General features: G+C 35.3%; 1 protein-coding gene across 2 annotated transcripts in view; it reads left to right on the top strand.

The window, feature by feature from the left end:
- The window catches only part of LOC149559132 (putative potassium transporter 12), a 207,765-nt gene extending 194,211 nt beyond the window's left edge, over positions 1-13,554 (top strand). For both annotated transcript variants that reach the window (XM_089833063.1, XM_089833064.1), the window contains one exon: positions 12,228-13,554. In XM_089833063.1, the coding sequence (XP_089689189.1) occupies positions 12,228-13,288 (1,061 nt within the window). In that variant the 3' untranslated portion in view covers positions 13,289-13,554. The remainder of the gene's footprint in view (positions 1-12,227) is intronic.
- Positions 13,555-14,716: the final 1,162 nt, after the last annotated feature.

Raw genomic sequence — 14,716 nt, forward strand, 5'->3', positions numbered from 1 at the left:
CTAACCACTCATAAAGACCCTCCTTGGTCTTGAAGGTTGTTTTCCACTCATCTCCTTCTCGAATCCGTATCTGGTGATAACCACTCTTCAGATCTATCTTTGTGAAGTACTGAGCTCCACTCAAGCAGTCCATAAGATCATCCATCCTTGGCAAAGGAAACCGGTACTTGATGGTTATCCTATTTATAGCTCGAGAATCTGTACACATCCTCCACTCTCCATCCTTCTTTGGTGCGAGTCTTGCAGGTACTGCACATGGACTCAGGGTCTCCCGAATCAAGCCCTTCCTCAACAGCTCCTGAACCTGTCTATTTAGCTCCTCTGTTTCAGTAGGAGTCATCTTGTGAGCAGCCTTGTTAGGAAAACTAGCTCCTGGAACTAGATATATCTGATGACTGATTTGCCTTACTGGTGGCAATCCATCTAGAACATTATCAGAGATAATATCTCCAAATTCCCCTAGTAAATCTGAAACTTCAAGTGGTATTTCACTACTACCTTCTTTATCTTTCCTAGGAATCAAAGCATAGCACATATGCTGATGTTTCATGCCATCTAAAAACTTCCTTTCATCAACAAGACAAATCCTAGCACTGCTACATACCTTTTCACCTTCCTTTTTCATAGGCCTCAATTTGTGGCGAACTCCATCCTTTGTCAGAGAGTATGTGTTCGCATGCCCATCATGTACTGCATGTCTATCAAACTGCCATGGTCTACCCAACAATAGATGGCAAACATTCATCGAAATAACATCACAAAGAACTTCATCATGGTAACTCCCAATTTTGAATTTCACTAAACATTGTTCACTTACCAGGACCTTATGATCATCTTTTACCCAAGCAATCCGATAGGGTTGGGGATGTTTCTCCCTCTTGAGCTTCAGCTTAGAGACCATCTCTTCTGATACCAAGTTATCAGTGCTACCACCATCAATGATCACGTCACAACATTTATCCTCACACTTGCATTTGGTACAGAACAAACTCCTCCGTTGTCTTGGTTCAATCTCACCACTTAGTAGGACTCTTTCATTTACCAAGGTCTCTCCTCTTTCTGCATCCTCTGAATGTGATGATTGTGCATCTTCATCCACATGAGCAACCCTAGCTTGGCCCTCAGCTCTCCTATCTGTCCTTCCTTGTCGTTGAGAGAATTCAAAGGCACGATGACCTTCTTCATTGCAATGGAAACAGGTACCACGGAAGCCTCCTCTTCCTTGTCCACGTCCTCTACCTCTTCCTCTCTGATTTCCAAAGTCTTGATCATGGGAGCGGTTGAAACCCTCATTCCTCTGGTTCCTGCTAGTACCCACATCATCATTTTTCTTTTGGGTTTCATTGTGGCCTCCAGATGATCTACCGCTTCCCCTTCCTCCTTGACCGTGCCCTCTTTTTCTTCCTTCAAACCTTTTATTCAGCTTCTCTTCAACTCGTAGGGCAAACTGGCATGCCTCTTCAATGCTGGTCATTCTTACCAGACTTAATTCCTCCTGGATGCTAGGTCGCAAACCACTGATATAACGAGCAACCTTCTCCTTATTTGCTTCTGCATGCCCCTCTCTAATCAAGAGTCGGTAAAATTCCTCTGTATATTCTTGGACTGATCTTCCTGCTTGCTTTAACCCATGCATCTTCTTAAACAAATCAAGCTCGTAGTCCACAGGAATGAACTATTTTTTCAATTTGTCCACCATGCGATCCCATCTTGTAATCTCCTTTCCTCTTCTATTTCTTTCCAATTGAACCTCTTGCCACCAGATTTTTGCATGGCCTTTCAATTTGGCCTTTGCAAACTTAACCCTATCTGGGTCCCTGATATCCTCATACTCAAAGTATTCTTCTAGTTCATTGATCTAATCGATCAACTCATCTGGTTTCAGATTTCCTGAAAATACACCCACTTCAATTGTAGGTCTTTTCCCAAACTTAGTAATGGCCCTAAAAAGCCTTTCCTCTGCATGATTCAGAACTTCCCCGTCAAATTCCCCTTCTGGTCCCATTACTTCTTCTTCATTGTCATCCTCACTGTCGTCACCTGCGGCAACATTTGCTCCTCTACGGAGCTCCTCTTGCAATGCTTGTACCTGCCTTTGGAGGGCTCTAACCTCCTCAGGATTAATAGCTCTGGCCCTTCCGCCGCGCTCTCTTCGTGGAGGCATCTTCTTAACTCAAACCCACAACCACACAGTTCTGGTGCAAACTACCTCACAGTCGGCGCTTTGTCTACATACTCAGGAAAACCAGCTTTGATACCACTTGATGGGGACACAACCCAAGAACAGAATAGACACAATAGAAAAGAGAAATTGTATTAATTGAAAAAATAAGCTAGTACATTCAGTACAGAGAGAATAAACTTCAAAACATGCCCTAAGGGCTTACAATAGCATAAATCTAGAGATTATTTCTCCTTTCAGTACCTCCTCTCAAACTCCACTCCGAACTGCCTTTTACAATGCCAGAAATCTCCTTAAATAGAACCCAGAGGGTTAAGGACTAGGAGTACATTCTAGAAAGTGCTAGTAGGCATCCACCAACCAAATAGAAGGTTCCAGAAGCTGAGTTAGAAGTTGGTGCAAATCTAGAAGAATCCAGAAATGGTAACCGAACTTCCGGGAGGCATAACTTTTGAACCGTAGCTCCGATTGATGAACCGTTTACATTTTTGGAAAGCTCTCGAAGCGCTCTATAGCCCTATGGACCAGCTTCACTCGTCCCCCATTTTTTGGCCCTTTTCGAGGTCATTTAATGCCCCTAACCTGACTTTGAAGCATTCTTAGGAGGTCTCCAAAACTTGAAAAACTGCAATAACTTTCAAACCGTGGGGCCTTTTGACCTTATTCTTTTTATGGAATGCTCTAAATTACAATTACATTCATCTAGCCAATTTACACCTCCTAGTTCACCAAAATGATGGCCCAATTACATGCTCCTATTTTTTCGGGATTTTCTATCACACTGATAGTGGAACTGTGAGAGTTGGAACCTTTATTTGACCCAAATGGGTATCCAAAAATGAAAACACATGAAATAGAAACTAAGTCTAAGTATATTTTTTTGGGTGACACAGGATTGCCCTTATACCTCTGGATGCTCCTGCATCACACACGTTCTGCACTTTGTAGCGCTTTGAAAATCTATTCAATAACCTTAGGATCAAGGCTAATAATAACATTACCATCAACCTTGATTGTTTTTTTACTTTGGACTGAAACACTTTGCACATCCTAGAACAAATTCCATTCTAGGGCAGCCATTGGAAAGGAAGACACCAAATGAATATTACTCCTTTTGATGCATTTCGTTTCATGATTAGAAGGAGCTTCTATCCTTCACAAGAAATCAATCATATCCACATGCCCAATCTCTGTATCTGACACACTATCAAGAATAGACATAAACTGGGATGGAATTGCATGAGCCAACTATTTATCATATTGATATTTTATTTTACCTTTCGATTTTGTAGATGAGGACATTCCTTGTGCTTGTGCTGCAACATGAAAATTCCAAAATGTGAACACATCATCAGAGGATATTGCTTCCATAAAAACGTTGACACTTGATCAGCAACAAAGCTTTGGAGTATGGATGAGACACTTTGAAGATCTAATGTGATGATTTTGAAAAGAGACAACATGCATATGTAAAGGCTGAAATATGTCTTGAGAGGATGGAAATATGAGGTGGAAATGAGTGTTTATGGATATGCTTTAAGGTATGAAAGTTGAATGCATGCAAATGAAAATTTTTGACTTTTAAAGAATGACTTTAATTCAAAAATGGGTTTTCAAGATGTCATTGCATGAAAAGTGAATTACATGTATATGCAACATGTGATCAGGAGCAAAAAATGAGATTGCATGTAAATGTGGATGAAAAATGAGTTTACATGTGATTGCATGTACAAAATGAGATGCAATGTGTTATGAAATGAAAAGAGGAATTGCATGTAATTGCGTATGAAAGGAATGGATGCAATGTGCCTTGGTGTGTGATAGCGAAAACAGAATGAAAAGATGCACTTGCATGCGTTGATGAAAGATGGAATGAAGTTGAACGTGCTCAAGTTCTTGAGAAAGAAATTGCAATTTCTTCCAAAAGAAGAAAAACAAGAAAAGAAGCAAGCAAACAATGAAAACAAGCACAAAAGAAACACATACCTTCAAACACGTCAACAAGCAAGATACCTCAACTTGCAAACTTGAATTTGGAATTTGGGTAAAAACCAAAAGTATGAAAATGAGACTTTTCATCATATTAAAGAGAAAATGCACTTTTCATGGAATCTATATCAACAAGTGTTTAACATCAAGCTAAAATGCATCAAATCAACAAAATAAGCATGAATTAATTAACAAAATGGAAAATGTTGACTTACTTGAAGATTAATATGCCAAGAATGAAGGAAATGAAGTTCCAGCTTTGACAAATTCTCAAACAAACTTAGACCTCTTCAACCTTGCAATAATGAATTCGAAATGAGTATCCAATGAGACGTTTTTTTTATAAGAATTCCCAAAATGTGCCCTAAAATCCACCACAACTCCAACATTTTCAATAAATGCAAGTTCTTGGGACGTTTTTGGATAAAAACATGGTTTCAATCTGCCATTACTTGAGTCAATTTTGGCATTGAATGTCAAAAACATGACTTTCAATAGCTATGGAATACATTAATACCACAAAATGCCTCTACTATATGCAGAAATGTGATCCAAAATTGGCCAAATCTGGGCTTTTTTCATCAAAACGTGCCCTAGAATGGAATGCAAAATGACATTTTTTGCATGGAGATTCAATGTTTAAGGCATGGAAATGCATTCAAATGAAACAATGACCCTAGGTAGAAGATTTCCTTGACTTGGAATGAAGAAATTTGGAGATTCCAAGAAAAAACATGTTCTTGGAGGGCAAGTGCATGCAAATTTCTCTTCAATCTTCAAAAACGGGTTTCTTGGAGGCAAATGCATGCATTTGGAGACAAATTCCACCTTTTAGGTGCCATTACATGCTTTAAAAACTTTTAAAATGGCTTCCTTATCAAAAACACACCTTTTGGGTGCAAACGCATATTTTTAAAAACACGTGTAATAGAGTCCAGAAGCAAAATTGCACCTTTTGGATGCATATGCATATTTTAAAATTTTCTCACAAATGACCCTTATTAGTGCACAATCACACCTTTTGAGGGTCACTGTATATTTTGAAAACACTCAAATATGCATGTCTCACCTTTTAGGAGTCATTGCATATTTTAAAACACATGTAATGACATGTTTTATGTGTTTTAAAATTGCATTTTTATTCAAAATCACACCTTTTGGATACAATTGCATATTTTGATAAAAATGTACTTGTAGACATGTTATGCACAACTTAAGTGATGAATTAAGCACATGTTAATTTGATTTTGGAAGAAATATTATTCAAATGGGTCATATATAATATGTATGCTATAGATAAATATATAATGTGCAAATATCATTCAAAAAGTAATATTTACTAAGAAGTTTGAATTAAAATTTAAAAATTAAATCAAACTATATAGTTAATATAGTCACTTAAGTGAAAAATTAAAAAGCAACTAAACTTAAAAATATAACATAAAATGCTCTATAGTTACTTTTAAGTGAAAAATCAAAATGATGAAATAACTTAAAAACATAACATAAAGTGAAATTATGTTATATTTTTCAAAAAGTGAATGTCAACTTCAAAATATAACATGACATTTTAATTTGTGCAAAATCGTCATATCTTTTGATTGCCAACTCTGATTACGCCCTAAGATAGATTGAATTGAAAGGAAAATCGAAAGCAATAACTTGAGTAAAACCAAAGGACCAAAAGCCAATAAACACACAATCAAAAACGAAAAAAAGGACGTTGAAGGCTTGAAAAATCAAGCATAGGCTCAACAAATAGAAAAACTAAAAAGACTTGACGAAAGCCTTTAGTAAAAGGATTCATTGTATCAATAACAAATGATTGATTGATCAATAATAACTAATTAAATAATGAATTAAGCTCAGAGAAATGCGAAACCAAGTTGAAAAGTTTCGTACTGTTACCTACATTTTGTAGTGACAAAATGTAGGACAACTAACTCTGTTTGGGAATGTCACTCATTTGTTCTTGAAAATAAAGAGTGAGATAGAATCCAATTCTCTAAGTGTCTTCATCCACTCCATTGGGCTATATAGTTAGGCGACCAAAAATAAAACAAAACTAACGTAACTAAAGAAAAGAAAATCTAATAAAACAAAAATGTGCAAGCGCACTTTTTTACATCCTAAATTTTGACCTAGTTTTAAAATTGCTCATAGCTGTTGGATTTCACGGATTTTCTTTCATGATTATGTGAAGTAGGTAGTTATTTATATCCATTGTATTAACTATTAATGGAGATGGTCGTTAACCATTATTTGTTGTATCATGTTTAGCAGGTGCTTGATTTTGAAATTATGGTTAATAATTTATAGTCTTTTAAATGTTTATATGAAAATTATTATAGAACTGTTATTATGATGGAAGTATTTCATGGGTGATTACAAGAGAAGATGAAGGGGGGAAGCATTGCTAAATGGGATCATCGGAATGGGATACTTGGTTAGTCCAGTCAACAGGATTGACAGGTATGACCTTAAACTTCTTTGGAAAGGACCTAACGACTTGAACATAGGATACATCTGTAGGACCTGCATGAGCTATTAAATAAATAATTTAAGAAACATAAAATAATTTAATTAAAATATAAAATGTACCTCAAAGAATTTTAAATGATCTTTCACCATATTATTATAATATATATATGTACGTACATATAGATATAAAAATAAAGTGGCACCATTATATTATTTTCTTATAATAAAAATGATGCCACCTCACAAATATATTTACATGTACGTATATAAATATAGATTATAATAATATTTGAACTATACTCTTCCAACTCTTTTTTCATCTTTTATTGTTTTCCTTGTTTGTAATCGATTAAACATTTGGCATTTTAAATTGACAAATATTCTTATGTAACGGAAGCCAAAGAGCCACCTTATTATGTTATAAGAAATCATGAGTGAGAGTCGGAGGCATCATTTTTGTAAGCACCCGACTACCTTTTCTATTAAACTGACTTCCTCTCTCTCTCTCTTATTTATGATTTCCATTGAAAGACGATAACCTGCAAATTATCTTCTAAAAATCTTGCCGCCCATAGTTATTCAAGTTCCTTTGCTATAGTCCTATTTTGCAAAAGAAGTGATCTTTTATACTTTGGATATTTGCACTTGGAGAAACATTTGTGGAAGAGGTCGAACCATAGTAGCCAGCTAGGCACAAAAACTTCCTTCTTTTCCATAATAGTCTTAGGTTATGTAATCAACTATATTACAAGCTTTGTTGAATATTTCCATGTCATTTGTTACTTCTAAAAAAAAAAAACTTTCATAACAGCTAGAATAGAATCATCATAGATAATATCAGATAGAACCTCTTAAGACAAAGCTTTTTAATTGCAATAAAACTAATTGCAATAAAACTAATTGAAATATACTGTATGTAAATCAGAATTCAATAATATTTTCAGTTGGTCTTAAGAACATATTATTTCAAGTCACAGTTTGTTATAAGATATACTAATCATTGAATCCTTTTAGAATTTATGCATAGAGTAGATTGCTCAGAATTTTCAAACACCTGGGACTCACCAGCTGTATAGCCATATAAAGGTGAAGAGGTGAAATGAATCTACAAGAATACAAAAGTGGAATCAAATATGATTTAATTAATTCATTAATCATACTTAATAGCTCATGCTCATCCCTATAACTATTTCCTATTGTCAAGTTGAGCAGTGGTGATCAGGCCGTTGAACCCATTAGAAAATGTTGGCTGAGGTAGTTTAAAGGCATGTTTGCCATTTTTTTATCACTTGATTTCAGTGGTGCCAGTTATGTAGACATGTCCATCCATAATTGTGCGGACATTCTAAATACCAAGATGCTCAGGTGGCTGGATTAGGAATATCCCAAGCCCAATCCTAAGGTAGGGAGGGTCTTTCTAATTCAATAGATTGTGTGAGGATAAGTATGATCCGACGTTATGAGGTTAAGCCTATATCAATGCTTCTCCTCTTATCAAAAGCTGAGGCTTGCACAACAAGCTAAAGACCCTCCAGATGATACTTGTATATTTCTTTTCTTCTTTCCATGATAAGTATTTACTTACTTGTATGTAGAAAAGATAGTCAATCATTCATCTAGTTATTTCACTTGATCATAGATATAGTCATTTTTAGTTAATCATTAATTTAGTTATTCCAGTTAATCATAGATATAGTTATTTTCAGTTAATTGTTAACTTAGTTATTTCAGTTAATCATAGATACAGTTACTTTTAGTTAATCATTAATTTAGTTATTTCAGTTAATCATAGATACAATTACTTCAGTTAATCGTTAAACTGGTAATTTCAGTTGATCATTGATATGGTTACCTCAGTTGATTGTTGATAGTTAAAATAGTTAATCTCATATGAAAAGGAATTCAGTTATCTATTTCAATGAATCTCTTATAAACTGTCTTTGTTTTTGTTATGAAAAACCATTTATTACACACTTATTAACAACAAACAAAAACCTACATAATCAAAACTAGCCAAAAATGCAAATTTTAGATGAAACCATTTACGGGTTGAACAAAATAGCTACCTTTTTTTAGTAGCTTTCAACATGTTCACAAGAAACTTTATATTGATGTACCATGAACAATTCGAGCAATGATGTCAAAGCTTGATGTAACACTTGGAAAAAATAGAAGAATTCACCTTTTTTAGATGAATCATGTGTACTACTGCTCTAAGAAAGGTCCATGAATTGAAATTGCTCCTCACAAATTGAACAATCTTCATTGGTGTCTTCTTGAATGGTATTTCCATATTCAGGTGCATGTGGAATCTCTAGCTTTCCATTAGCCTCCAACCATGCAAGATATTGAATTGGACATCCCCTTGATCGGACAAATTCTTAATTTTTCTTGCCAACTACAACTTGTTTTACTGGTTCATCAATCACCAACACCTCAAAATGATCAAGAAAACCTAGCTGAACATACTGTTGACAAACTTCTGACTTGGGAAAGTCTTTATTGTTTATGAGAAATTCTTTCTCAAGCTTCGAAGTAGAACATTTATGAAAAGTGTACTCAAGGTCATGACCTTGAGACATAACTACATCATTTTCAGCTTGATTAGAACTTGCTTGCATGTCAACTTTTATGACACGACCATCTTGAACCTTGGAAGAAAAGGTTTCCTTCCTCATCTTTTCATCACAAGCCTTCTATGTCTTCTTCCTTTTCCTGAAAGAGAATAGCAAGATCACTAGCTTCAAACACATGATGCTTCATTGTTGTCTTCACTAATGGTTCATCAATCACAAGCTTCTTTGATGGTGAAACTAATTTTTATTGATTTCCGACAATAGAACTATGAGAAATAGTTGGAAGAGGCCTCCTTAGTACATCTTCGTTTAAAATGCCTTGAGCTATTTGATTTATGAGGACTAGTAACTAATTTGCTAACCTTTGCACTACAGGATCCGCCCTTGCGCTCAAAGAAGATGAATTTGAAAAATGATGACTTTCTTCAAATCCTTTTGCTCTGATCCTTATCTTCCTAGCAAGAATAAGATCATTTTCAATTTCAATCACCAATGTCTGTGCAGCTGCAATAGTAGTTGAGGCTTCTCTCCTTAATAGAAAACTAACTTCAAGAATTTGAGCATTGACAAAATAATACTTTAAATTAGCAGTTGTAGGTTGAGCGGCAACTGAAATTCTTTGTGTCAATTTGTTGAAATGAGCAACAAATTCACGCATAGGCATGTGAGATGACTTCTTCCGCTGAGTAAGTTGAGCCAACAATGAATGAGCATCTTCAGGAGGCTTGAACCTTTTCTCAAACTTGGCTATGAGGGTAGCCTAGCTTGTGATAGTATGTGGTGTTAAATGGTAAAACTAATTAGCAGCCATGCCTTGTAGATTTCCCACGAACAACCTTGTAGACACGTCCATGTATTCAATAGCATGACCACTACATGCAATATAAAAAGCAGCAATATGTTCATTAGAGTGTTGTTCTTCACTAAAAAACTTGGGAAAGTTCTTTCGTGAGACATCACGAAGATCACGTAGAGGTGGAGCTAGATTCAACAGTCCAAATGCATTTCCCCAAGGACCTTGGGCCATTTACATGTCCTTGGTAAATGCACGAAACAATTACAATGAAAAAGGACATGGGCATGCTTCAAATGAAAGCATGAGGCTCTCAAATACGCGTCGTGTTCCCAGTAGAGCTACCAACAAACTATTTAATGGATATTTTGCAACCGACAATCTTGGGTAAAATCCAATCACAAAATAGGATGACCAGCCACAGTGTGAGAGATAAAGTCTCTCCTACCTTAAAGGGAAGGCTCCAAGGAACAATGAGAAGGGGGAGCCTTCCCTTTAAGGTAGGAGATACTCTGTTTCACACATTGTGGCTGGTCTTCCTATTTTGCAATTAGATCTTACCAAAACTGTCAGTTGCAAAATATTTATCCAATAAATTTGACTATGCACAAATTCCATACTAATTACTTGCCATTTATATTCAACTATAGAATGAAATAAACTAATCGAATAGGTTACAGGTGTATTACCTTTAACCGTTAACATTCAAAGCACCTAGATACAAATTCTCTTGCACTCTCACTCATTCTATGCTAGAAATAGACAATTTTAAGATCAGCCATTAGTTTCTTTGTCCCTGGATGCCTTACATGAGAGTCATATTCCCTTCCTACAAAATTATTCCCTGCTGAGTTTTTTAATTTAAAATATAAATTCTGTTATTATAATATTGTAATCTATTTGGATCTGCTTTATATTCTAAATGTTTACGTATATCTGAGCCTGCATCTAATTCTCTTATCACATGTTTGTAAAATAAATATGATTCTTGATTCTTGTGCACTGAAAACCTGTTATTAAATGTAATTTGCAAAGTATATATATCTACAATATGCCTTTGACTACTTGGCACGTCAGTAACATGGTTTTCTTGTCTCTTAAGGTGGAATATAGCAAAATTCATATCAACTAAAACAATTCAAGCCATCTCCATTGTCTGGAATTTAAATGAACTCTGTAGAAATGTATTTCACCCTTAAATGGTTTGTGTTCAACTCGAAATGCTTTCCTTTAAGGAGATGCCTCCACTTTTGCAGTCTGTCATTGTGGTGGTCAACTCTAGATCATGCAGTGTATGGTTTACTTCATGAATTTTCAGATTTCTACTCTCAAACGTTACCACATGCCCTGTTTGCACGAGTACAATTCCTAATCCATCACTGGCAGCAGTCGCTACAGATATAAATTCTCCGTTGGCTTGTTATTTACCTTCTGTTTATAAGTTGTAAGGCTTTATCATAATTCTCATTTCAAATGAAATGTTTTCCTTACTTCTACAAGGAGGTATTAGGACTAGCGATTCTTGAAAACCCTTCAATGTATTGGTGATAATACCTGATCAGCTCCATAAAACTCCTGACATAAAAGACATTCTTAATACTAGACTCATCCATGAGAGCAATAACCTTTTAAGGTTCAATTGACGTTCCAGTTTCTAATTTTACATGCCATAATTCTGAATTTTACTTCAAAACATTTAGAGAGATTTTGAACAAATTACGCTTCCACGACCATTACACTACCATGTAAAGATATTCATGCATATGGCCCTGGATATTATTGAAGTTTTATCTAACAACACGAAGAAAAATGTGTAGTGAAATTTCATAATGATTAGTCTTGATTCCATATCAACAGTAATTATCTTAGATCCTATATTTCAATTTCATTCCCATTCGTAGGAACATGTACCCAATGCATGAATCTTGTGTAAAAATAGATTTTCCTGATGATTCATGTCACAGTAATATAATCACTTCAATGAATTCTGTACATCACACGGCCATATTTCTGTTTTGGATTGAAAGCCTAAAGACGTTATGAAACAGTCAAGAAAGAGCTCATATGCTGTCACACTCTATACGTTAATGCCTCTGATAAAAAGTTACACATTTTCGAATCTTCATTTTTTGATTACGCCTGGAGGCTGGATCAAATAATGGTTTGGCTCTGGCAATAGTTTCTTACAACTAGTTTGTGCATGCAGGTATTGCTGTTGTTTCTGTAATGCTGGTCACCACAATTTTGATGTTACTTATCATGCTCATTGTTTGGCGAAGTAATTTACTGCTGGTGATAATCTTTACAGCAACCTTTCTGTCAATAGAGATGGTCTATTTCATGGCAGTACTGTTCAAAGTGGGTCGGGGTGGCTGGGCTCCCTTGGCTATAGCTGGAATCTTCCTGGTTGTTATGTATGTCTGGCACTATGGAACTGTAAAGAGATATGAGCATGAGATGCAAAGTAAGGTGCCAGTAGCATGGATTCTTAGCCTTGGTCCTAGTCTTGGGATTGTACGGGTTCCTGGTATCGGTTTTGTTTACACAGACCTTGCCCGGGGAGTTCCACCCATCTTCTCTCATTTCGTCACCCATCTGCCCGCGATTCATTCCATTGTTGTGTTTGTGTGTGTCAAATATCTTCCTGTAACAACACTTACACCAGACGATCGGTTCTATGTAAAACGAATTCGGCCAAAAGAACTTAACATGTTTCGCTGTGCAGTGAGGTATGGGTACACAGATTTGCACAAGAGGGAAGATGATTTTGAAAACTTACTCATCAAGAGCCTTATCCAGTATGTGCACCAGGAATCTGTGATTGACAGCTTCTCTGACTCGAGTGATGAAGATGAAGAGCACGAGGAGCCCTTGAGAGCAGGATATTCCAACTTACAAGAGAATGATGTTCTTCTAGACTCTGAGCTTGGTGAGTTATCCGGTGCATCAATAGCTTCTGACTTATCTTCAGATACAATGCAGATGAAGAAATCAAAGCAACTTCAATGTTCAGTTCCAAGTGAGACTAGCGGCACTCATAATGATAATATCAGTGATTTAGACTACTTGCTTAGTTGTAAAGATGCAGGAATAGTTCAAATTGCGGGTAATACAATGGTAAGGGCAAGGAGGGATTCGAACTTTTTAAAAAGAGCTGCTGTAAACCACATCTATGTCTTACCTCGCAGAATATGCAGGGAGAAGAGTGTCATCCTCAATGTTCCACATGAAAACCTCTTAAATGTAGGGCAAGTATTTTATGTTTGAAGGAAAAGTGTTAGCAAATTGGTCTACCGGTGAAGTTGAAAGGTTCTTCAAGAGTCCACCATGTTTCATTGAGTGTGAATGGGTGGTTCTGACATTGAAAAGGACCTCCAAATATTTGGTGGAGGACCTCCATAAAAATTAAAAATCATTGTAGTTTTCATTTTCAAATATAAGTAATATTTAGTACTAGGTGCAAATATTTCAATGCAACCCTATATTTTTGGACGAAATCTAAATGGAAGGCAATAAAAGAAACTTTGGAGAAACTGTTTCATAACTATGTGTAATGAATAGACTCTAAAACATATTAAAATGTATTAAGAATAAGGGACACATTTGTCAAAGTTCATGTCTATAGGGTAATGGTTTTGGGATAACATATGGTGAAAATAAAATGTGGTTAGCAATTCAGTTAAAACTCAAATTAAACCAAGTATGTGATTAGCATAATTTTCATGTTGTCATGTACAAAAGGTTGACCTACAAATTAAATGTCCTATAAAAACTAATTTCAAAATGCAATGCACTCTAGGAGTCATCATCTATTATTTGGATGATTTCTAAAATTGAAAACATTTTAACTTTATAAATGGATTTTTTAAATTTATTTTGCATCTCAAAATTTACATATTTTAAATTTGATAAAGAAATTAGAATTGATAACAATAAAATAAAGAGAGATTAGATTACAACATGAAAATATTTATTTCTTTCCGTAGCATTGCACAAAAAAGCTTCTCGCCATAGAATATTTTAGAAAATCAGATTTTGAAGGTCCTTCAAGATGTACATTATGTAAAAAGGATGAGTCAATTGACCACATCCTTCTTAATTGCTCTTTTGCAAACAAATGTTGATTAGACATCTTCTGGCAAACTAGCCATCATTGAAATTTAGTTGAGCACTTAAGACAATGGTCAATACTCATTCATAAAGGTTTCTATCAAAAAATTTAAACTATAGTTCCTTCAATAGTGGTATGAGAACTCTAGAAGAAATGCAATCATTGAAATTTTCAAGGCAAAGAAATCTCACCAAAACTTCTTGGCAATAAAATAGAAGCTAATATAGTTGAAACTATGAATAATAGAATCTACAACCAAAACCTCTTAGAAAGTATTGTTTCCAATATAGATGATATCATTCCAAAAAATCAGTATGGTCTTATTATACCACCTCAAATTCGGAAAGGTGGTTCAAAGAGTAAAGAGGACAGGGAAAATAGTAGATGACTTCCTTTTAAGCTGGGACATTCTATAAGTTTAATTTTGAAGGAGTGTCTAGGGGAAACCCTAGTAAAGCATGAATAAGTTGTGTTATTCATAACCATAAAGGAAAAGTAATAGCTAAACTAGAAAAGTGTTTAATTAAAATCACTAACAATATAACATAAATAATGGCCATAACAAAAGGATTAAAGGTAAGTGG

The sequence above is a fragment of the Cupressus sempervirens genome, chromosome 5 (genome assembly GCF_028749045.1).
Source record: "Cupressus sempervirens isolate cs-2001-9-10 chromosome 5, ASM2874904v1, whole genome shotgun sequence".
Taxonomy (NCBI): domain Eukaryota; kingdom Viridiplantae; phylum Streptophyta; class Pinopsida; order Cupressales; family Cupressaceae; genus Cupressus; species Cupressus sempervirens.